The sequence below is a fragment of the Simochromis diagramma genome, unplaced genomic scaffold (genome assembly GCF_900408965.1).
Source record: "Simochromis diagramma unplaced genomic scaffold, fSimDia1.1 OVJJ01000205.1, whole genome shotgun sequence".
In the NCBI taxonomy this organism is placed as follows: Eukaryota; Metazoa; Chordata; class Actinopteri; order Cichliformes; family Cichlidae; genus Simochromis; species Simochromis diagramma.
In genome coordinates, this window is record NW_024386782.1 from 14,372,571 (window position 1) to 14,395,290 (window position 22,720).

Genomic DNA, 22,720 nt, shown 5'->3' on the forward strand with positions numbered 1-22,720 from the left:
TCAAACCGCTGAGACACTAATGCTTTCAGTACTGAGTACTGAATAATGCAGAACATGTGGACTCCTTCCAGTGGTACTCAATTTTCACCCTGTTTGCTGCCAAAGAAAGTGTGTCAGATTTGCAATCTCAGAAGAGTGACACAACAAACTGAAATTCTTACAACACCATGAAGGTATTACGACACCGCCACATTAGTTTAGTTCAGTGGTTTCCTTTTTTTTCCTTTTCCTTTTTTTTTTTTTTATATCAGGCATTTTTTGTAGGTAGGTCATCTAAGGCAGCGGTCCCCAACCCCCGGGCCTCGGACCAGTACCGGTCTGTGAGTCGTTTGGTACCGGGCCGCGAGAGTTGAGGCTCAGGTGTGAAATGTATGGTTTTCAGGGTTTTTATCAGTTTTCAGCGTTATTTTGTTATCGTTTTGATCGTTAACTGGGTTTTCCTGGGTCTTTTCACGTGTGTTATGAATAAATCTTCTTTTTTCGGTACCGATACTAGCTTTATTTTGTTGCATTTATCCACGACACCTTAAAGGCCGGTCCGTGAAAATATTGTTGGGCATAAACCGGTCCGTGGCACAAAAAAGGTTGGGGACCGCTGATCTAAGGTCTTGTGAATATGAACTCTGAGTAGTCTCCACTACTACTATTACTGCTGGATTATGTTCATAATGTGTAAATAGTCACCAAAAAGCGGTTACTTACGATCCAGGCCGTTGATGTACTTCATGGATATCTCACAATGTCCCCACACGGCGCTGACGATGGGATACAGTTTCTTTCCTTTCAGTCCTCTAAATGCCACTCCTAGATACTGTCCATCCACCATAAAACTTAAGGTCCCTTCGTCCATGTCCAGTATCACTAGCAGAGAGTCCGGAAGGGTGAACGACTCCTCCGGCTCCAGGAAACAAGGGTAAGAGGGCAGTGAGCTGTGCGCCCTGTTCTTACTGTCGTGGTAGAGCCTATTACGTCCCAGATCCCAGCCCCAGGACTCGCAGTCTGACCCCACTAACGCTGTGTAGCCAACAGAATGTAAAGGAGCTTCGGAGGTTGCTACGCCGACCACAGCGTGGGTGCCTCGCTGCCGGACAGGCCAGTTGATCTTCCATACATGGAGTCCCCTCGTGTATCCAACCCGCCCCCGGATGCAGTCCGTGCTCTGAGCGACAGGGTGGCGATGAAAAGTTAACTTATCGTCCTCTTTGATGAAGATGTTAAGCGACCGGTCATCGGCGTTCCACGCGTGACGGAGTTGAGTCTCCAGTCCAGCGCACGGCATGTCCAGTAGGAGATCCAGCCTGGGAGGTTTGAAGAAATCCGGGCCCCTTAGCTCAGGGTGCTGCCGACGATGAGTCAGGGGTCGGTAGGACGGGGAGCCACCGCTTTCCCCGCGACCATCTACTGATTTAATGCTGCCAGAGATCTTTTGGCCCATGGCTGCGGTGCAATGACTGACAGAAGGAAGAGGAAGGAAGAGGGGAAGGAGTCGCCGCTGCAGGTGGGTTCTTGCACGGAGCCTGACGTTACCTCATCAATGCAGTGAAGCTGAGGAGTGTGTTTCTAACTGGAGAGTGGTAAAGGGAGATGAAGGTGTACGAGAGACCTGTGTGATCTGGTTTCATGCCACAGATTTCTTCAGAAAGACAGAGCCGCTGTCACTCCTGTTGAGAGAAGCACAAGAGGAAAAACACGTAAATAAAAACAGAGATAGCAGATATCAAAAAAAGAAAGAAAATGTAGAGGAGCTGAAAGAGAAGCACAGTGATGGCAACGGGCGTCAAAACTTATTGTTTCACAGATTTTGTGTGGCTTTGATTTCATAGAAATACACAATGAACAGGACATTTACTGGCACAAATACCCATGTATTTCCTCTGACTCATCATGCATCCTACCAAGAAAGTCATGCGCCTGTGCCAGCACATGTATGTTACCGTGCAAACATTGCCCAGTTGTGCAACATAGCCCAGATCTGAACCTACCACACTCTCATTTAGTTAATGCAAATTTAATGGGTATTGCCTGAGTCTGCAAAAATATCAACAGAAGGCAAACGGAACGCACAAGGTAATAATTTATCTCCAATCCTCTGTGTGACGGAGTTGAAAACTTCAGCTAGTCTGCATGCCGAGGCGTTTGGTAAAATATGATGAAACATGGCTCCAGTTCTGTCTTTGACGCTCATGTGTGTGACACATAAAACAAGAGCGAGCTGTAACCACAGTTAATGCTTTCATTTTTAGGAAACGGTTTTCGTTTTCATTGGTAAAAATCAGTTTCCACTGTAGACGCTTTAAGTTTTAGTTTAGATTTTAGTTCGTTTCTTGTTATTTCACTTCCACTTTGGGAATCCAAATCATTGATTTCTCTCACTCCGGTCACCTAATTATAACATTCCTGTGATATTTCTATTTGATTTACGCACATCTAAATAAATTGGAAATTGGACATCTAAATAGACAAAAAATTAACTTGTTTATTTTAGTAATTATTTTTAAAGTTGTTGTAGTAAACGAATTGAAACCCTTATTTCAGGCTGTGAAGCTGCTCGTTGTCACACGCACACAGGCAGGTTCGGTGCACTTCAACCAACGTAATGATCTCTTCCTGGAACGACAACTTCAGCTTCCTGTTCACAGGAAAACAGCCACACTTCATGCAAACGGGGAAGTGAATCACACAGCTCCCTGCATGTCTGCTGCTTGTATTTACCTCATCCTGAATAAGCCACAAAGTGACTGTCTGTGTGTACGTGTGTGTGTGTGTTAAATGAACTGACGCTTCTTCTGGTAAGAGTGTCTCACACTTCAATATGAGTGATTCACACCTTATTTACCTGTCAACACTGCACTGTGTTACAAAAAAATGCGAAAGCACAAAAGGCAGCTACCGAAGATCTAACCTCGTTCTGCTATTGACAATACAAACTGCTATTTACAGTTTACATGAGAAGCTGCTCTGCTACTGTATCAAAATTTCTAAATAGGGTCTATTGTCTCATTTTTTTATTCAAACTAGTTACTTAAGCCTAAAAAAATAACATTGAGTTAAAAAATATTGCAATAAAGTACATTTTTACAAAAGCTTCTCAAACTCTGTTTTTTTTTTTTTTGTACTGTAGATTAAGATTGGGGACTGAATGGCAAAATAAAGGTTAACAATAGCAAAAAAAAGTAAGGTATAACTAAAAACAATGGTGAAAAACTCATAGTCTGTGGACAGGGCTTACCCTCAGCCATCACAGCTGAAATGCCTCACCCCAACCTTAATTCAAACCTTTTAACTCCACACAGGATCAGTTCAAATGTCGTCATTTTCCCCAAAGTCCTCACACCCGAGCCCTAAAGCTGGTCCTCAGAAAGATATTCCACAGCACGAATACAAGCGTCTCATTTTGACCACGTGCATTTTCCAGTTCTCTCTCTTGCTCTCTTTCTTTTTCCCCTCTCCGTGAAGGTCATGGCACCTACCAGCCACACCAGCCAATGTATGCCACTACTCAGTTCACTCCTCAGCATGAAACGACTCAGCGCTCGGACACACACAGACACACACAAACGGACAGAGCACAGACAGCTGCCTCAGTGTGTGTCATCACTGCTGGCAGGTGGGTCAAGGGTGGACGCTGCATGGAAGATTTCAACAGTCATCGCCGCCAAACCTCAGCCAAGGAAAACATATAAATTCGTACGCTCTCAGCGTCTTTATACATGTGTCTCAGCTGGTTCAGTCTGGCACGGCGCGTGGCATTACGGGGCCGTCATCAAGGAGGCACTTGACCTCTGACCTCCATATCGTCACGGTCACCGTTGCATAGTAACCTCGCAAGAAGCTGGTGGTGGGCTGGCATACTGCTGCGAGTAGCAGCAACATGCTTCCACCATCTGTTGTTTACTTTCCCTCCCTCCATCTTCCTCTTCTCCTGCTACTGGCTCCTTTAAGACTGCACTCATCCCTTCATGCAGTCAGTCAGAGTTAAGCAGGTATGGAGTGGACAGCAGCTGACGTAGAGCTACGCACATCCCGAATACACACACATGCAAAAGAAGGCAGGTTTTTTTCTAATAACTCCATGATTATTATTTTCTTGGTCAATTAATCATTTGATCTATAATGTCACAAGATAGTACGTGTTTGTGCACCGCCACTATTGTGGTAGGAGATATCAATTTTCTTTTACAAGTTTAAATTAGGGGTTTGATTAGCTTTAATATGGAAGGAATATGCAAAGGTAGGATAGGATAGGGAGGATCAGAAGAGAGACCAGAAAGAAAAACGAAGAACAAAAAGCTAAAAAAGACGATCGGCAAAGTCGTCTTTAAGATATGACACAAAGAGAAAAAACTATAGAAACCTGAAATTCCACTAACAGCGAGGTGAAAAGTTGGGAAAGAATGAGATAAGAAGGCAGGTAGAGGGCAGTGCAGCTGGTGTGGGCTGGCTTCATCTGGCTTCTCCTGCTGTACCACTAACAAGCTGCAGCCACCTGGAAGCTCGGGGGAGGTGTGTGTGTGTGTGTCTGTAAGTATGTAACATTGTACTAGAGGCGTGCACTGTGTGTGCGAGTGCGTGTGAGTGTGTCGGCCTGTCTCACAGACTGCGTTTCATTTGAAACTGACCAGCAAGCTCTGACTGGGCAGACAGGCTTTGAAGTCACACACTCAGACACACGCATGCAGGGACAGCTCACACACAGGGAAAGGAAACTGCCGAGGAACCTCTCACTCATACTGCACCACCCTCTGAGAACAGACTAGAAACGTCTGTGGGCTTTTCCACAAAAATTACGCCAAGAACCCTGAGTGCTGTGTTTAAATATAAAACTGTGATTAACAGAAACAGAGTTGTCCCGAGTCTTCAGCACAGTCTTTAATGCGGCGGTGTTTACTGTGAGTGTGCAGTTAATCACAGACTTTTAAAGAAACGACGCAGAAGTTTACAAAGGATAACGGCTAATAGCTTCCTGATTATCGGCTCATTCATGAATGTCTAGCCTGAGAGTCACAGCCACCTTTAGACAGCGACAGCAGAAGAAATCATACGTATTATCGTATTATTATATTCTTTGGAAATCTACTTACTCACCTGCCTTGCCACAAACACCACTTATATCTGTCTGTTTAATATAAGGAGTGTAATCAGCAGCTGGTTAGTTCAATAGTTTTTTTCTTTTCTTTTTTCTTTTCTAACTATACAGGCTGCTCGCTGTAATTTTCTATCAGGGGCGTTTTCAATCTTAATTTACTTCATCTGCAAGAAAGCAAATGAGCCTATTTGCCAAAATGCCAATTTAAGACATTCTCATTCATTTAGTGCAAAAGGGTTATGACATGCAACAAAGCCAGACTCAACTTCAGTCAAACAGATCCATTCGTTTAAACACAATGAGCAGCGAGCTGAAAGTTCACGTGTCTGTTTCAGTTACTGAACAAGAAATTCAGCAGCTTCCTCCTGACATATTGAGGTGTCTGTTTTTCCCTCTGAAGGAATGTCAATGGGTTGGCTTTAAGAAAAAAAGAAAAACAGTTAAAATATCTATTAATTATTCTTTAGTGTCAAATTCACCACGCAGCGCCACAGAAGTCTATCAGTAAACAATGTAAAGCTTTGGAGCAGGCAAACAAACTTCATGTGTCTCATGATTTTGTTCTGCTCAACCCTGCTTTGCCTTTTTGTTCGAGGCCCAAATGTGAACCTTGCCTGTCACTCCAAATTACCGCAACTTTGCATCATTCTCGTGACGTCTGAAAATGAATCACAAAATGGTCACTTCTTCCACTTTCCACTCCTGGGAGGACATCTGGGCACCACAGCGTACAAAACCAGCACTCACACACAATCCCAAACACACATTTATAACATACAGCATCTCTTCATAGCAACAGCTGTACCCACTAGATTAAACAAACTACCATCCTCTCTACATTGCTGACATTCATTCCTACTGAGGGAATCCCTGGGTAGATGAAGATGCCAGAGCCAGACATAAACTGTACCGTCTGGCTCCTAACATGATGTCAAAATACAGACAGAGACAGTGGACTGGGATTTTACACTCCTCCAAGCTGATGACACCTCTGGACTTATTAGGCTTCAGCAGAAAGAGACGTTACCACTCTCTATCGCAGTCACCCTTTGTAGGTTTGACCCTCTCGCTTTCCTGTCTCTTCACACAGCTGTTTTCAACAGCTTTCCTGTATTTGCTACACTCTCCTTAAATTTTCTCTCAGCTCTCATTCCTGTTGCCTCACCCATTTGTCTCTGCTACCCTCTTTCTGCCTTCCAGTGCCACTAAATCCAGGGAGACTAGCAGAACTGACACCCTATTAGTTTGTAATGGCGTTTAGCGTGTGGCATTGCAATGCAAGCTCAGCAAGCAGAAAAAGCCCAGGTTGCAAAACTCCGGACATAGCTGCATACTATTGCACATGCTCACTGTCACAAACACTCTCTCACAGATAAAATGACACATGTACCGAGAAAGTTAATGGCTGCCTTTTTTTCCTTTTCCTTTTTTTTACTCTCTCTCTGATGCATTGCTCTTGATGGATTCCCACTCGCTCTCCTTCTTTGTTCCATCAGTGTGTTAACTCTTTACAGAGTTAACTTTACAGAGACGCTGTCTGGAACCACGTTCCCTAATGAATCATGTTCCATCTCCTACATCTTCCTGCTCGGTTCACATTAATGTGCTCTGCTCTTTTGCCTTAATATTAAACAGAATCACGGGTGACTTAGGAACTGAAACCGATCTACTTTCCAGCATTATGAAACTCTAAGATGCAGAGGATGCTGTCTGCTTCTAAGCTGCTATGCTTCTTCCATGCCTGTCGCAACACCTTAAAAATCCATGGCGCCCTAAGGGAAGACCATTAGTGCTACAGTGATTGAGCACCCCTTTATGGACAGCTATGCAGAACCTAGGGTTGCACGATTAATCGTTAGGAAAATCGCGATCTCGATTCCAAATGACAACGATTTAAAAAAAATAAAATAAAAAAAAAGACGACGACGACGTCCCGGCATTTTGATCCAGGACGTAATCTGCATGAAAACAAGCGCTCACTCTTCCTGCTCAACAAATGACAAGGGCGGAGCCTTATACCACGTGGTAGAGAAGCTGTGCCGTGTGATGCTAAAATTAGCAGGGAAAAAACAACGGAGAGCACGTCAGGGATGACGAGAAAGTGACAGGAGAAAATCCGTCCCCGTCAACCACCCAAACATCAATAACGGGAACCTTATACAGCGCTTCCCTATATACGTCGAACTCCCGCAGGCACAAAGAAATTACGGAGGCTATCACTTATCACCTGACCAAAGATATGGCTCCCATCAACACTGTGCAAAACGAGGGATTTAGGAAAATGATCAACACCCTAGACAAACGCTACACAGTGCCGTCCCGCAACTATGTTTCTATTGTTGCACTACCTGCTCTATACACGCAGTGTCGAGCAACGGTGGAGACGGAATTTCAAGCAGTACAACATTTTGCGGCAACAACAAAACGTGAGACATTTGTTGTTTTTATGTTTATTTATTGTTGTTTTTATGTTCAGTCTCAACTGTTACGAAGTTTATGTGCAGTTAATAAGTGCAATAAATATTTATACTGGAAAAGAAAATCGTGAGAGAATCGTGATCTCAATTCTAAGCCAAAAAAATCGTGATTCTCATTTTATGCAAAATCGTGCAGCCCTAGCAGAACCTATTCACCCCTCTCTCGCAGACATATGGACACACGTCTCCACACACAGACACGGCCTTGGCAATGCCATACATAAAGCTTTCTGGGGCAGCTGTGGCAGATTCACAACCCCAGCAGTAAAGAAACTGCATCAAAGTCTGTGTGAATCGCACTGCTGCTGCCTCGCTCACTTAGCTGAGCCGCTTCCACTAGTGTGATGAAACGTGTCACACCCACACAAGTGAAAGCACAACCCAGGAATTTTTGAAAACATATATACTTATATACCTCGTATGATGTAATGATGTTGAAAACTCTGAGTCACAGATAATCTGTTTATACAACTACAAAACACTGGGGAGTTTTTTGGAGCTAAAAGTTTATTAATTAGTCAACCTGCAAAACGCGCATTTAGAATTCTAATAAAGGAAAAACCCATAGCAGCATGTTAACATACTGACATGCTGACGTACAGGAGTGATGTTAACTTTTTAGCCACACTAACTAAAAATTGGCTTCTGGGCTTTAAAAGTGACATCAGCGCTCAAGCGTCTGGCATGTGTATTCTTTTTACCGACCAGCAGGAGGCGACACTACTGACTGCAAACAAAGCTCAGCACTACAGAAGCATATGGGAAAATGACCTCCAGCTCCCACGATCTGTGAAGCCATTACACTCTTTGCTGGTGACCTGATGGCTAGGTTGAACTCTTAATGCACACCCCCATTAGCCAAAAAGGACAATAATGCAATGCACGCTTTAGGGTTGGCCTATCATTGTGACCAGCTCAAGGCTTGATGTCTGGAGGACGTCTAGTTGCATCTCTTAGATGCAGTTTATGGCTAACCATTTTTGCTAAGCAACATTTGGTAATGAGGATAAACCTCAAAATTCAGCTGATAACAACGGGGCTGTCATGAAATAAAAATATTGGCTGAATTACAGTTTTTTGATCTAATGATGGCAACCAAAGCTTCATGGCATTTCACTCAGTTGTTTATGCCATCTGAGTTAGGCAAAAGTGCTGGACCAACATCCTGACATTTCCATCTGATCAGCATCGTGTAACAACTTGTTATATTTGAGATTTAGACACCTGGACTGGCAAAACCAAAATAATGGAAACTGTATGTTTTAGGATTGAGACACAGCTCACATGGTGCTCTGCTCGGATATCTGATTGAGAAAAGTACACACACAGAGTGAGAGAGAATGAGAGGGACACAGCATGACACTGAGAACCCTCCCCACTTCTCTTAGTTTTTAAGAAGAGAAAGACAAAAAAAGGAATTACAAAATCAACAAAAGGTATCAGAAAATGTTAAATAGCAGCGGCTGCGAAGGAGTAAAGCTGCATGGATCTGCATCTGAGTGAAATAAAGAGAGCTTAAGGGAGCAAAAAACAATGGAAGGGTTGGAGGAGAGAGAAAACAGCGGTCAGCAGCTGACAAAACAAAAGGATAAAGTCAGAAAGGAGAGCTGCTATCTCTCTATCCCAGAATGGACTACACAAATACGCCCTCCTGCCCCAATCCATAGACTAAACACAACAGTGAGAGAAATGCTACTGCGGAGCGAGCACTCAGGTGCTCACAAATATATAGACAAACAATAGTGTTTAAAAATAGAAAGCAGGATCTATCTTATTGCATGTGAGCAGGGGGGAAATCCAGAGGTAGTTTATCTGAGAACTCGCAACTGTCTCTCTCCCAAACAAAAGCTGACCCCCCCCCCCACACACACACGCAGACACACACAAATACACATACACACACAGGGGTATCCCAGCTGACCAGCTGAGACCTCGAGACCATTAAGAGAATTAAAAGCGACAGAAGGTGAGCAAGAAGAGGGAGAGCCGGAGGGAGGAGAGGCTCAGTGTGAAGCAGCATCCAAAAGAGAAGGAAATGTTTCCAGCAAAAGCAGCAATGCGTAGGCTCATCACCGTCTCTCGTAAACATGATGAAAAATGAATCATACTAACAGCGACTTTTAACCTTCATCGTCTATCCCTGTATGAACTGTCACAAAGAGCACTTCATCGCTCTAAGGCTGCTGTTTCTTCCACAAGTACACACACTCCTGAAATAGCAACAATCTCCCTCAGCGGGATATTTGAGCAAAGACACACTTCACCTTGTAGACATCAGATCAGATCAAGCTGCTTACGGGGAATCTCCAGTGACTCTTCTCACAGCTCAGTGCGCGTAGCTGTTCAGCCTGAGTCCATGTTCAAATCCGAAAGGCAGGCGAAAAACAAGCTGAAACTCCTCCAGCCAGTCGCCGGCAGCCAGAAAACCCAAGAAGACAGGAGGAAGAAGAAGCAGCAGCCGGCAAGTCGGACAGACAGAAAGAGAGCGAGAGAGAGAGACTTCTTTCCTCTGAGAGCTTCCCACCTCTCTCTCCCTCCCTCTTGCCTCCTCCTCCTCCCTCCCTCCCTTGTTCCCTCCCTCTTTTCTCTCCCTGGAGCTTATCTGTCCTGAGGCTATCACTTCTTTTCTTAGCCCCCACCTTCCCCCAACTCACTTGTGCTTGAACTCCGACGAGCGTTTCCAAGGCAGCACCGTCACGATTTCCTCCGCCGCAACTCGCAGCTCCACGCGGACTTTTAGCACCACTCCAGTTTCAGTTCCACTTCAGCCTTTCCGAGAGGAGAGCTGGGGGTGGGGTGGGGTAGCGGGAGAGAGGCCTGAAAGCCGATCCGTTGATCTAATCAAGCAAAGTTACCAACAGCAACCAGACCAGCAGGCAGCTGAGAGAAACACCCGGTACACCCCCCCCCACGACTCCCCACTTCTCACAAAGAGCTCACACAGAGCCAACCAACCACACCAACCCCCGCCCCGACTGCTGGAGCCACACACAGACACACATGTTCACGTACACGTTCACCCCGACATGTGCATGAGCGGATCGTGTGCACATTTCAGGCGATAAGGTGAGAAAGGCAGGTCGTGTCCTACGTGCACTGGTACGTGGAAAGCTACAGTTAAACACACGAGGACGACATTCTTGCAAAAGCTATTAAGCAAAAGATCTTAAAAAAAAGGTTAAAAGAATAAATAATTGTTTTCACTGTGTTTGATTACTGTTGCTGAGTACCAAGTGTTCCTTTTTGTCCACTTTCCATGTGTGCAATTAGCACATTAGATTCAGTGCTGTCTGGGTGATGACCCCCGCTCTCTTTTGTTCTGCTCTATTACACTCTGTGCCGGCTGCTCTTTCCTGTTGTCACCTCCTTTATCTGCCCACAACTGCAAATTACAGCATAACTACTGCATAACTCTGAGGTGATGCGATGACTATGTTCATTTATCAGCCTTTTCCTGCAGCTACATCAGTCAATTAAGAAATCAGGAATGTAAATAGAGTACTACAGACAAAACAAGCACATTCCGGAAAGCTCTCACACAAGCTCCTCACACTCTGTCCTCGGATCTTTCTCTCATCACCGTGTGGCATTTAGAAAACACGGCACACACGTGTTTGCTGACTCACACGCGCAGACACATTAACACATATATAGTCGTGTAGATGTGCAATCCTGCAGGACCGGGGCCCTGCCAGCTCACTTCCTGTATGAGCTTCCTTTCTCCAGGACTGGTGTGACCACCGGGGAACTAAAACCCCCATGACAACACATCTCCCACTGTATCATTACATCACATGTCAGCTCAGGCATTCAAGCGCAATTTGCAATAACAGAGAGTTGTGTGAGAGTAAATCTTGGTTTGTATGACTTTTGTTTTCAGACATCTACAACTAACAGTGAGGTCGCGTTTAATGAGGAGTTCATGTACAACACCACCACCCCGCAACAAAAACAAACGAGACTTCAAGGGACAGTTCAGAGTTTTGGGGACTATATTTATTACTTTGCTGTGAATTTAACCATTTAATGCATTCACTGCATCCCTGGATTTTACTAGACATTACCTGATATCTAACAACAAAGACTTGTATGATGTTAGAATGCACCAATTTGTTCCAAGGTGAGAATAATGCAGGTAGCAGTTCAATACCAGTGAACGAAATATGTTCTACCCAGACGACACCTCTCGCCCAGGGCAGGGCGTGGAAATACTCCAGTAGTGAGAACACGTCTGAAGTGGATTGCCCTCTTTCGTGTGTACATGTTAGAAATAGCAGTTTCAGAGAATGTGGGACAATGTCCAGATCTTATTATCCCTGAAGTGTCTATATTTCATGTGTGAAAATGGTTTTGGTGCTACTGCTGGATGGCTTAAGAGAAGGATGGCTGTGGCTCAGGTGGAAGAGACGGTCGACTGGATTGGTCCCTGATGCAGTGTTCAGCGTGTGTGCGTGTGCGCGTGTGTGTGTGCGTGTGCGCGTGTGTGTGTTAGATAAAGAAAGATCAGATTAGATTACATGAATAGCTTTTGGATAGCTGCTATGTTTTTTGTTTTTTTTGATCTAAAACATTCTGTTATGGGATTGAATCAGGAATTCTAAAGTCTCTACAAGATGTTCCATCATTGTTAAGAGTCAAGGAAATATCTGGCAATTATGCCCACTAAACCAGCAAGTTGCTGTTTTACACATTAGTTATAGATTAAAAGAGATATATAATAGTAAACCACAGTCACACAGGCCTGGATAACGGGCAGAGGTTGTCAGGGGGTCATGACAACACTGGTCACAAGGGAACATGTGTAATCCTTAACTAGTTGGAGAGTGGTTCCTGGCGGTGAAAATGACTGCTTTAATTATATTGGAAACAAATTGCCAAGAGGAAAAACTGGATATATTTATTTATAACTTTTATTTTGAAGGTGAACGTTCTCTTTTTCCTGTTTGCGCTGTCACTGTGTAACTTGCCTATGCTTAAAAAGTCTTTAAAATGTTAACATGAACATGGCTCAGAGTGCTGAGAACTACCCCCCCCCCCCCCCACACACACACACACTTACGTCAGAGCCAGTTAACTGGCTTCATTCAGGCTGGAGGTGGAAAAGAGGAAATGTACAGATGTGTATAAACACACTGGGGGCTATGGATCACCTGAATGGGTCACAAACATTACCTTTGCCCTACACAGTGTTCATACATCTGCATGTACTCAAACCAGCGTCTTTACTGACTTGCCACTATTCTAAATACCATCCACCGAAGGTCATTGGTTTTGAATGTAAGCACTCACTGCAGGCTTCAGGTCACTGTAGGCTAACAAGGAAGGAGTGAGAAAGGAAAGTCAGAAATCTGGGAAAGAATCTGAGATTTCATTTCCACAGAAAGCTTTTTTGTTTTTGTTTTTTGATAAAAGTGTATCTGACTTTGGAATTTCCCCGTGTTTATTTTTAGACAAACTCACATGAAATAAAGTGGAACTCCTGATTGCTTAATTTCTGCAATCCTTTGTATTCTGTCATCATAGTCTAGGATCAGCTGTAAACACAGTGCGTCAAATCACAAGGTGAAGGTATATTTTCTTGTTTATTTAATTTATGTACTTCTAATTTGCATTTAAAATACAAACCCCCGAACTCAGCCCCCTAATTCTCGTGGCTAAGAGGCTTTTCCGGGTTTTAGTTTTGGGAGGCTTTGCTTCAAACCAGTGATCACACAAATTGATTGCATTTGTCCAGCATGACAGCAATAACACACTGTATGCAAAATCCAAGAAGGAGCGATAAAGTAACATTAGGTGTTAAACACAAAATCTTTCTTTTATTACACTATATAGAGATTTCATTGCTTAAGTAATTGTGTCTAAACCAAGGAAACGAATTGCCCTGAGTTTGATCACTTTAATGTTTATCCTGCTACAAAGAGAAATGTGCAGGGTAGGAAGATTTCTGTTAACTGCTTTCTATATTTTCTGCATCTCAGGGCTCATATCCATCAACGCCACTGAGAAAATTGCCAGTACACCTCACTAAAACAAATTCTTGCATGTTTGTCCATTAATACACCACAAGACTGACTTCTGTCATCCTAAATAAGAAACCAAAGAAACTGTTTGACATTACAGCTTCAAGCTGAGGACTGCGGTACATCCCCCATCCCCAAACGGACCCTTTCGTAAATTGCCCCTGATTTTCTGCCTCAAGGCACATCCACTCTAAAAGGGACCCCATGGGGTCTGAGGACACATGTGTGTGTGGGTGGGTGTGCGTATGCGCTAATCTGCAGGACAATAAGGGCACTGTCCTTACCCCACACAATTAGGGCTAGGGGCTTCACAGCTGAGCATCTTATTGACAATAGGAACTGGAAGTGTGTGTGCCCATGCATTTGTGTGTGTGTCCTACCAACACGCGTGTCAAACACAAAGCCATCCAACTGTCCACATGGCCCAGGGGGGAGGGATCAACATAGAGGGGGAGACGGATGGATGGAAGGGGAGAACAAAAGTGGGAGCAATGGGAGAAAAAGGGTTTTGAAATGTGCCGCCTCAGGGTGAAGGGTGAAGACAGTCAAAGGGACAGGGTAATTATTTTTATTTTTTTATATATATATATATATATATATATATATATATATATATATATATATATATATATATATATATATATATTTTTATATTTTTTCTTTTTTTATTTATTTATTTGATATAACCAGTAGAATTACTATGTACTGATGGAAAAGCGACAGGAGTAAGGTAATAAAAGTGCGCTGATGGAGGACAGATGAGAGTCAGCTGTTTTATATGGATCCAAATCACAAAGAGGATGTAGTCCCACATATAATCCTTCATAAAACCACAATATGTTATTTTTATTTGGGGTTTTGTGGGAATTAAACAAAACACAGATAATCTGAATTAGTGAGATTTAGAGGTAGGTGGATGCTGTCTGTCTTCTGTCACCAGTTTCTCTATTAATCTCCATTTGCTGGGTGCGGGCTATAGCTTTATATTTAACAGACAGACAAGAGATTGACATCAGTTTTCCCATATAACTCCTAAAGTAATAAACTGAGGTTGTTTTGATTTCTCCTGGAGGTTCTTGGTACCAGTTCACACAACCTGCCATCAATATTGAGTAGTTTCCATCATCATTTAACTAACCTCGCATCCTTGAACCTAAGGTGCAATTACCCGCAAAATGTCCTCATGTCTGAGGGATGTCCACGTCTTTAAATCTTGAAGGAATACGTCCTTGAAGGTGGACATTTATCGTCCCTAGTGTAAGAAGAGTTCACCAACACTTAGCTGTCATACTGCGTGAAATAAAAGGCTTACGGGGGGGGGGGGGGGAAGAGGGTGCACAGTTCCTTTTCCCTCTTGCACACATCAGTGCTGACCATCTGAGTACAGCAGGTAGGCGTTAATTCCGACTGGCTGCACAATCAATGATGGTAAATGGAGGCAGCAGGAGGGACAGACAGTGATCTGCTGCTTTCATTTCCCTCCCATATCTCTTTCTCTTCCTCCATCCATTAAAACACAACCATACCATGTCCTGTTTCACTATAGGAAAGCTCACTTAATGAGGCACAATCTCAGTTTGCAGTGCACTCATGCAGTTTTCTCCCTTTCAGGCTCCTCACTTTACACCGTCAGTGCCAGGTAGCTTTACTGTCCAGCCTGTACCATACACATTTCTCTCTTTCTAAGGCCAAACCTGACTGTTTTGTTCTTTTGTAACTTAATTAAAGCTGGATTTGTCTCTCTTTTTTTTTTTTTTTTAACCTAATGGTATTTCATCCTTCACAGTGCAAAAGGTACAGTGCAATATTTACCTACTGTTATTATTATTGCTACTTAGTTTAAAGACTGCTAACATGGAGCAGAAATTTCTTTATTCATATAAATTCTGGTAGCAAACCGAGAAACCCAGAATCTGAAAACCAGATTTGTTTGTAAAACATTTCTCTTAAAACATGGATTGGAGATCTTTGCACAGCACATTTTACAGCTCAAAACAGTTCAGGTGAGGCTGGAGGTGAAAGTAATGAAAGGTATAGGACAGAAAGCCTCACGGGTCCCCTGAGGATTAAGTGAAAAGGTTGCTACACCCAAAGGACCCTTTCTGATTGAAACTAGTTTTGATTTTTAATCACAGTAAATAGCTAAATAGCTTCAAGTTCAGTCAGTAACAACAAGAACACAGAAACCAAAACAACATGGGCTCCATGGTAACACCTGGGTAGTGCTGTCACTATCGCCTGATGATTTTTGAACAGGATTCTCCAAACACAGTGTTTACCTGGATATTTCATTTCTAAACACCAACCTGAACCTACAAGCATCTCTCGCTATTTGCTGTGACTCGACGAACGCTTTGGAAAAATATCGACAGCTAAACAAGTGTAACAGCGACTCTTCAGTGTTTCTGAGCCCAAATGGACCCAACATTTGTCTCAGAAAATCTGGTAAGCTTTTCTCGTGTGAGCAGGCAAAAGCATTTTTTGAATTTTTTGCTCAAAATGTGTCTAAAGCTTTCATAATCTTCAGGAAGCAGAGTACACTTTGGAGTTTAACTTTCATTTGTATTACAAATTAAAGTTAAACATTTGTAAGCACTTTTAACAAAACTCTGTGAACATTTGTGTTTTTAGAACATCTGTAGGACTCAGTTTTTGCTTTTTCTTGTGTCACCTTAAAGTTTTCTAATGCCACACATCACACTGTGTGATTGATTTTTCTAACTATGGACTACGTGCATGTTTTTATCATTCAGGCATCTTGGCCAGTGCAGACTAGCGCTGCTGATATGAAACAGCAGCAGGAAGCTAACAAGATTGCTGAAAGTGAAACGGTGCAAGAATTAAAAGATGCACTCCATTTTGCCACTCAGGAGTTGAAGACTGCAAAGGAGGAAAATGCATCTTTGAAGGAGAAGATTGCAGCCCTTGAAGATGCTCACAAAATGGAAGTGAGTAGCCTCCAAGAAGAGCTCAAACTCAAGGATGAGGCGCTTCAAAGATGTGTGAAGAAAAGAAGAGCTCGAACCAAAGCCTGGGTAGAACTCCTCCATGAATCGACCATAAAAGACATGGAGATAAACACCAGGGAACAACACTGGAGCAGCAAGTGGCAATCAATCGAGAAGAGCCTGAAAGAGGAGAAGAAGAAAGTGGAGGAGCTCCAAATTAAGAACAAGCTTCTGATGGAGAACTTGCAGGAAAATCTGGACAAATGGAAGAACGTCCTTCAGGTAAGCTGTCTCGGCTATCATTTCACTTTACCATAATGTCATGTTTGGTCCTAACAACTTCTGTCAGACTGAATCACAGTTCAGTGAAATACATTTTACTCTGTCTACATAGGAGCTTGCACCTGACGCTGACCACCAGGAAGAAACCCTGGAAACAAATTCCCAAGAGGAAAAGCTGGAAAACCACGAGGGAGAAGAGGAGGGAACGGACAAACCAAGAAAGGACAAGAAAAAGCAGGAAGAAAAGGAGGAAAAGCAGGAGACAAAAGAGGACATCGAAGAAAACCTTGAGGGAAAAAGTGACGAGAAGATGGAAGATAAAAGAGCAACTGAAGATCTAAACCCAAACCTCTGCCTGGTTCCCATCCCTCTCACTCCCTCCGACTCTTGCCCTTTACCCCCTGTCCCTACACCCCAACTCAACCCCTCTACCTCCTCCCTACCTTACCCACCCTCTCGTGCTCTTTCCTACTCTTCACCCAGCTCTTATTCTTTACGCAACACCCTCAGTCTCCACACCTTCCCCCAATCCTCCTCCCAACCTTACTCGGTCTCTCGTGCTCCCTCCTACTATTTACCCTTGTTTTCCAAACCTGTGCAGCTTTTTTGTTCATTTTAAAATAAACGTGTGAAATTTCATTAAACTTACAGTCTTTGTTTGGATCATTGTTTTTTACCTATAACACAATATTACACTTTTGTCCAGAAGAGATTTATTAAAAAAGTATAAGTCTCATTTAAGTGATCAAGAGTCTCCTGTCAAAAAGGTTTAACAGTTTATAAAGGTTAAGTTGACAGTGACAGACTTTATTTTAAAGAGCCCCAAGATAAGAAACATGTTGCAGTTAATGACCACACTTAAACTGGATACTGGCAACAAACTAGTGTGTAACTGGTGAGATCCAGCAAGAAAAAAAATGTATTTTCTTTATTAATGTGGCTTTCGGATGCTAAATATCTAAACCTTCTATTCCATATTTGATCTTCTTTCCTTTTAATGATCTACATGTGAGAACAAGACAAAATTATCAAAAAGGATTTATTTAATAATAACAACAAAAGACTGTATATAAAAGATAGACATAACCCACGTCAACAGTTGCCTTCTGTGTTTTAGGAGCTAGTATTGGACTGTATTTGACCAAGATGGTGAAATGCTAAGACAGCTGAAGCTGTCTGGCTTGGCTAATAAGTGTATCAAACACATTTTGGGTCCAACACACAAACATGGATGCAACGCAAAAAAAAAAAAAAAAAAAAAGGACTTGAGCATAACAGACTTCCTGGATGCTCTGTTTCTACAATTGGCTGCACAGTAAGCCGTATTATGTTAATTAACTGCATTAAAATGCACCAAGAGGCACCATCACCACAGTCAGGAGTCGACGGCTAACATGGAGAAGAAATTTCTTCATTCATATAAATTCTGGTAGCAGACAGAGAAACCCAGAATCTGAAAACCAGATTTGTTTGTAAAAAGTTTGTCTCTATTTCTCTTGGTTATCCAGTATGAAATATTCACACAGCTCTATTTTACTTGACGCTCCGCTTTTAAACACTGAAAATTTACCACAGTCTCAATTTGAATGTGCCTGCTCTTGTTTTGCTCTCTCTAAACCAATTAGCCCCTACACCCTGTTCTTTAATGACCGTTCACCATTAAAACATGGATTGGAGATCTTTGCACAGCACATTTTACGGCTCAAAACAGTTCAGGTGAGGCTGGAGGTGAAAGTAATGAAAGGTATAGGACAGAAAGCCTCACGGGTCCCCTGAGGATTAAGTGAAAAGGTTGCTACACCCAAAGGACCCTTTCTGATTGAAACTAGTTTTGATTTTTAATCACAGTAAATAGCTAAATAGCTTCAAGTTCAGTCAGTAACAACAAGAACACAGAAACCAAAACAACATGGGCTCCATGGTAACACCTGGGTAGTGCTGTCACTATCGCCTGATGATTTTTGAACAGGATTCTCCAAACACAGTGTTTACCTGGATATTTCATTTCTAAACACCAACCTGAACCTACAAGCATCTCTCGCTATTTGCTGTGACTCGACGAACGCTTTGGAAAAATATCGACAGCTAAACAAGTGTAACAGCGACTCTTCAGTGTTTCCTGAGCCCAAATGGACCCAACATTTGTCTCAGAAAATCTGGTAAGCTTTTCTCGTGTGAGCAGGCAAAAGCATTTTTTGAATTTTTTGCTCAAAATGTGTCTAAAGCTTTCATAATCTTCAGGAAGCAGAGTACACTTTGGAGTTTAACTTTCATTTGTAATACTTAAACATTTGTAAGCACTTTTAACAAAACTCTGTGAACATTTGTGTTTTTATAACATCTGTAGGACTCAGTTTTTGCTTTTTCTTGTGTCACCTTAAAGTTTTCTAATGCCACACATCACACTGTGTGATTGATTTTTCTAACTATGGACTACGTGCATGTTTTTAATCATTCAGGCATCTTGGCCAGTGCAGACTAGCGCTGCTGATATGAAACAGCAGCAGGAAGCTAACAAGATTGCTGAAAGTGAAACGGTGCAAGAATTAAAAGATGCACTCCATTTTGCCACTCAGGAGTTGAAGACTGCAAAGGAGGAAAATGCATCTTTGAAGGAGAAGATTGCGGCCCTTGAAGGTGCTCACAAAATGGAAGTGAGTAGCCTCCAAGAAGAGCTCAAACTCAAGGATGAGGCGCTTCAAAGATGTGTGAAGAAAAGAAGAGCTCGAACCAAAGCCTGGGTAGAACTCCTCCATGAATCGACCATAAAAGACATGGAGATAAACACCAGGGAACAACACTGGAGCAGCAAGTGGCAATCAACCGAGAAGAGCCTGAAAGAGGAGAAGAAGAAAGTGGAGGAGCTCCAAATTAAGAACAAGCTTCTGATGGAGAACTTACAGGAAAATCTGGACGAATGGAAGAACGTCCTTCAGGTAAGCTGTCTCCGCTATCATTTCACTTTACCATAATGTCATGTTTGGTCCTAACAACTTCTGTCAGACTGAGTCACAGTTCAGTGAAATACATTTTACTCTCTCTACATAGGAGCTTGCACCCGACGCTGACCACCAGGAAGAAACCCTGGAAACAAATTCCCAAGAGGAAAAGCTGGAAAACCACGAGAGAGAAGAGGGGGGAACGGACAAACCAAGAAAGGACAAGAAAAAGCAGGAAGAAAAGGAGGAAAAGCAGGAGACAAAAGAGGACATCGAAGAAAACCTTGAGGGAAAAAGTGACGAGAAGATGGAAGATAAAACAGCAACTGAAGATCTAAACCCAAACCTCTGCCTGGTTCCCATCCCTCTCACTCCCTCTGACTCTTGCCCTTTACCCCCTGTCCCTACACCCCAACTCAACCCCTCTACCTCCTCCCTACCTTACCCACCCTCTCGTGCTCTTTCCTACTCTTCACCCAGCTCTTATTCTTTACGCAACACCCTCAGTCTCCACACCTTCCCCCAATCCTCCTCCCAACCTTACTCGGTCTCTCGTGCTCCCTCCTACTATTTACCCTTGTTTTCCAAACCTGTGCAGCTTTTTTGTTCATTTTAAAATAAACGTGTGAAATTTCATTAAACTTACAGTCTTTGTTTGGATCATTGTTTTTTACCTATAACACAATATTACACTTTTGTCCAGAAGAGATTTATTAAAAAAAGTATAAGTCCCATTTAAGTGATCAAGAGTCTCCTGTCAAAAAGGTTTAACAGTTTATAAAGGTTAAGTTGACAGTGACAGACTTTATTTTAAAGAGCCCCAAGATAAGAAACATGTTGCAGTTAATGACCACACTTAAACTGGATACTGGCAACAAACTAGTGTGTAACTGGTGAGATCCAGCAAGAAAAAAATGTATTTTCTTTATTAATGTGGCTTTCGGATGCTAAATATCTAAAGCTGACATATGGCACTATCAAGGCCTTTCAATTGGTGAAAACTAGCAATGAAAAGGCCTCCTACTAGAATGTATAAAAAATGAAGGCATATTAAGCTTCAACTTTTATTCCATATTTGATCTTCTTTCCTTTTAATGATCTACATGTGAGAACAAGACAAAATTATCAAAAAGGATTTATTTAATAATAACAACAAAAGACTGTATATAAAAGATAGACATAACCCACGTCAACAGTTGCCTTCTGTGTTTTAGGAGCTAGTATTGGACTGTATTTGACCAAGATGGTGAAATGCTAAGACAGCTGAAGCTGTCTGGCTTGGCTTATAAGTGTATCAAACACATTTTGGGTCCAACACACAAACATGGATGCAACGCAAAAAAAAAAAAAAAAAAAAAGACCTGAGCATAACAGACTTCTTGGATGCTCTGTTTCTACAATTGGCTGCACAGTAAGCCGTATTATGTTAATTAACTGCATTAAAATGCACCAAGAGGCACCATCACCACAGTCAGGAGTAGACAGCTAACGTCTATAACTATCGTGTCTCCACCCACTTTTCATTTAAAGCAGCCACATCCTTATTAAGGTGTAAATTTAAGGGATGATACATTTTAAAAGGGTAAGTTATAAAATCCCCCTCCCCACATTTGCTGAAGAGCCGGCCATTTTCACCTGGAGCTGCCTTAACCGTTTTTTTGGAGAACTACAGATTTTAGCTTCATCCCCCGAGGTTGCTACTTGGATAATAGGTGGCTTAAGACCATCACAGGCAATCACATGTGTGAACACTTGTTTCCATTACACGAGCGTTTGCAAACATATGCAGCACAACTGAACGGTCTCATTTCAGCTCTATAATTGCCTTCTTAATGTGTTTGAACTAAGACTGAAAAAAATATTTCAGATCTTTTCATTTGATACCGTCTCTCCCTCTCTCCACCCACTGGCCTTTTTCTCATTGTCGTTTTGCTCTCCAAACCCTTCATCACAGCCCTTTTCACCCTCTAGCTCTGCCCAGCCATTCATCACTCTAGCACTTCCTCTTGCCACTCCTCCTTTTATACTCGCTTTTATTCCTCCCCTCCTTCCCTTCCTTTAACAGCTGCTGGCCTGCGTCTGTCACCGCTGACCCCTCATTGCCACGTGCCGTCTCTATATCCCACAGAGACCCTAAATCATTAACTTATGCATATACATGCACAGATCCGTGTCTGATTGGTGGCTGTCTCCTGTCCACAGAGAGCTAGAAAATCATACTCCTATGTGACCGCAGGCCCTCAGTACACTTCAGTATCGCCAGTCAATTAAATGTCTTATGAAAACCAAGTCCTTTGCAGCAAGAAGTCATTAAGTGTCACCTAAGACGGCTTTGGACATTCAGCGTGTGCTCAGGCTACAACGTCAACAACATCAAAGCTATATTACTAGACGCAGCACCTTGTTTAAAACAACAGAGTTGTGTCCACTAGGGCTGCCACGATTTGTCGACTAGTCACGATTACGTCGACTATCAAAATCGTCGACGACTGATTTAATAGTCGACATGTCGTTTGAAGCTTTGTAAGATCGCAAAAGACGCAGAAGTAGCAGGATTTAAGAGTGTAATAACGGACTGAAACAGAAGATGGCAGCACTGCATGTACAAGGATGCCAGCTGCCGTTAAACCCCGAAGAAGAAGCAGCTGTGTCCCAGAATTCATAGCGCGGCCCAGCTTAGTTTCCAACAATGGCAGTAGCTAGTTAGTTTTAATATTACTCTTATTATTCTTTCTGGGTCACAAAATAAACGTTTAACATATTTTCAGGCGAGAATGTAGCTGTGTAAACCTCAAATATCGGCTCAGTTTATCAGGACACCACATATTTTCAAAAGCGCTCCGACGTTTTCGGAGACGTCTGTTACCCACTAGCTCGATAGCTAGCCGGGGGCTAGGTCACTAGCGCCGTGAGAACACCGGACTCCCGGCAAATTGTTTTCAAACCCACCGCCGTCTTTCGCGACTCA

General features: G+C 42.7%; 3 protein-coding genes across 12 annotated transcripts in view; 2 read left to right on the forward strand and 1 right to left on the reverse strand.

Annotated features, from left to right (window-relative positions):
• LOC120727650 (SPRY domain-containing SOCS box protein 4-like) overlaps positions 1-22,720 on the reverse strand; it is an 87,075-nt gene that overhangs the window by 34,943 nt on the left and 29,412 nt on the right. For 6 of the 9 annotated variants that reach the window (XM_040022050.1, XM_040022046.1, XM_040022049.1 and 3 more), the window contains one exon: positions 703-1,661. In XM_040022050.1, coding sequence (XP_039877984.1) covers positions 703-1,435 — 733 coding nt within the window. In that variant the 5' untranslated portion in view covers positions 1,436-1,661. Of the gene's footprint in view, positions 1-702; positions 1,662-9,827; positions 10,103-10,217; positions 10,454-22,720 lie in introns of those variants that run through there. The other 3 variants (XM_040022052.1, XM_040022051.1, XM_040022044.1) reach the window with 3 other exon arrangements.
• LOC120727649 (stress response protein NST1-like) lies at positions 15,626-17,463 on the forward strand. The gene is made up of 3 exons (XM_040022043.1): positions 15,626-16,028; positions 16,337-16,813; positions 16,926-17,463. The coding sequence occupies exons 1-3, from the start codon at positions 15,999-16,001 to the stop codon at positions 17,430-17,432; spliced, it is 1,014 nt and encodes a 337-aa protein (XP_039877977.1). The 5' UTR covers positions 15,626-15,998; the 3' UTR covers positions 17,433-17,463.
• On the forward strand, positions 18,405-20,399 carry LOC120727648 (glutamic acid-rich protein-like). 2 transcript variants are annotated; one of them, XM_040022041.1, is made up of 3 exons: positions 18,405-18,972; positions 19,273-19,749; positions 19,862-20,399. In XM_040022041.1, exons 1-3 carry the CDS (start codon positions 18,943-18,945, stop codon positions 20,366-20,368), a joined length of 1,014 nt encoding a protein of 337 aa, XP_039877975.1. In that variant the 5' UTR covers positions 18,405-18,942; the 3' UTR covers positions 20,369-20,399. The 2 variants fall into 2 exon arrangements, with proteins under 2 accessions (XP_039877975.1, XP_039877976.1); XM_040022042.1 differs by having other exon boundaries at positions 19,390-19,749.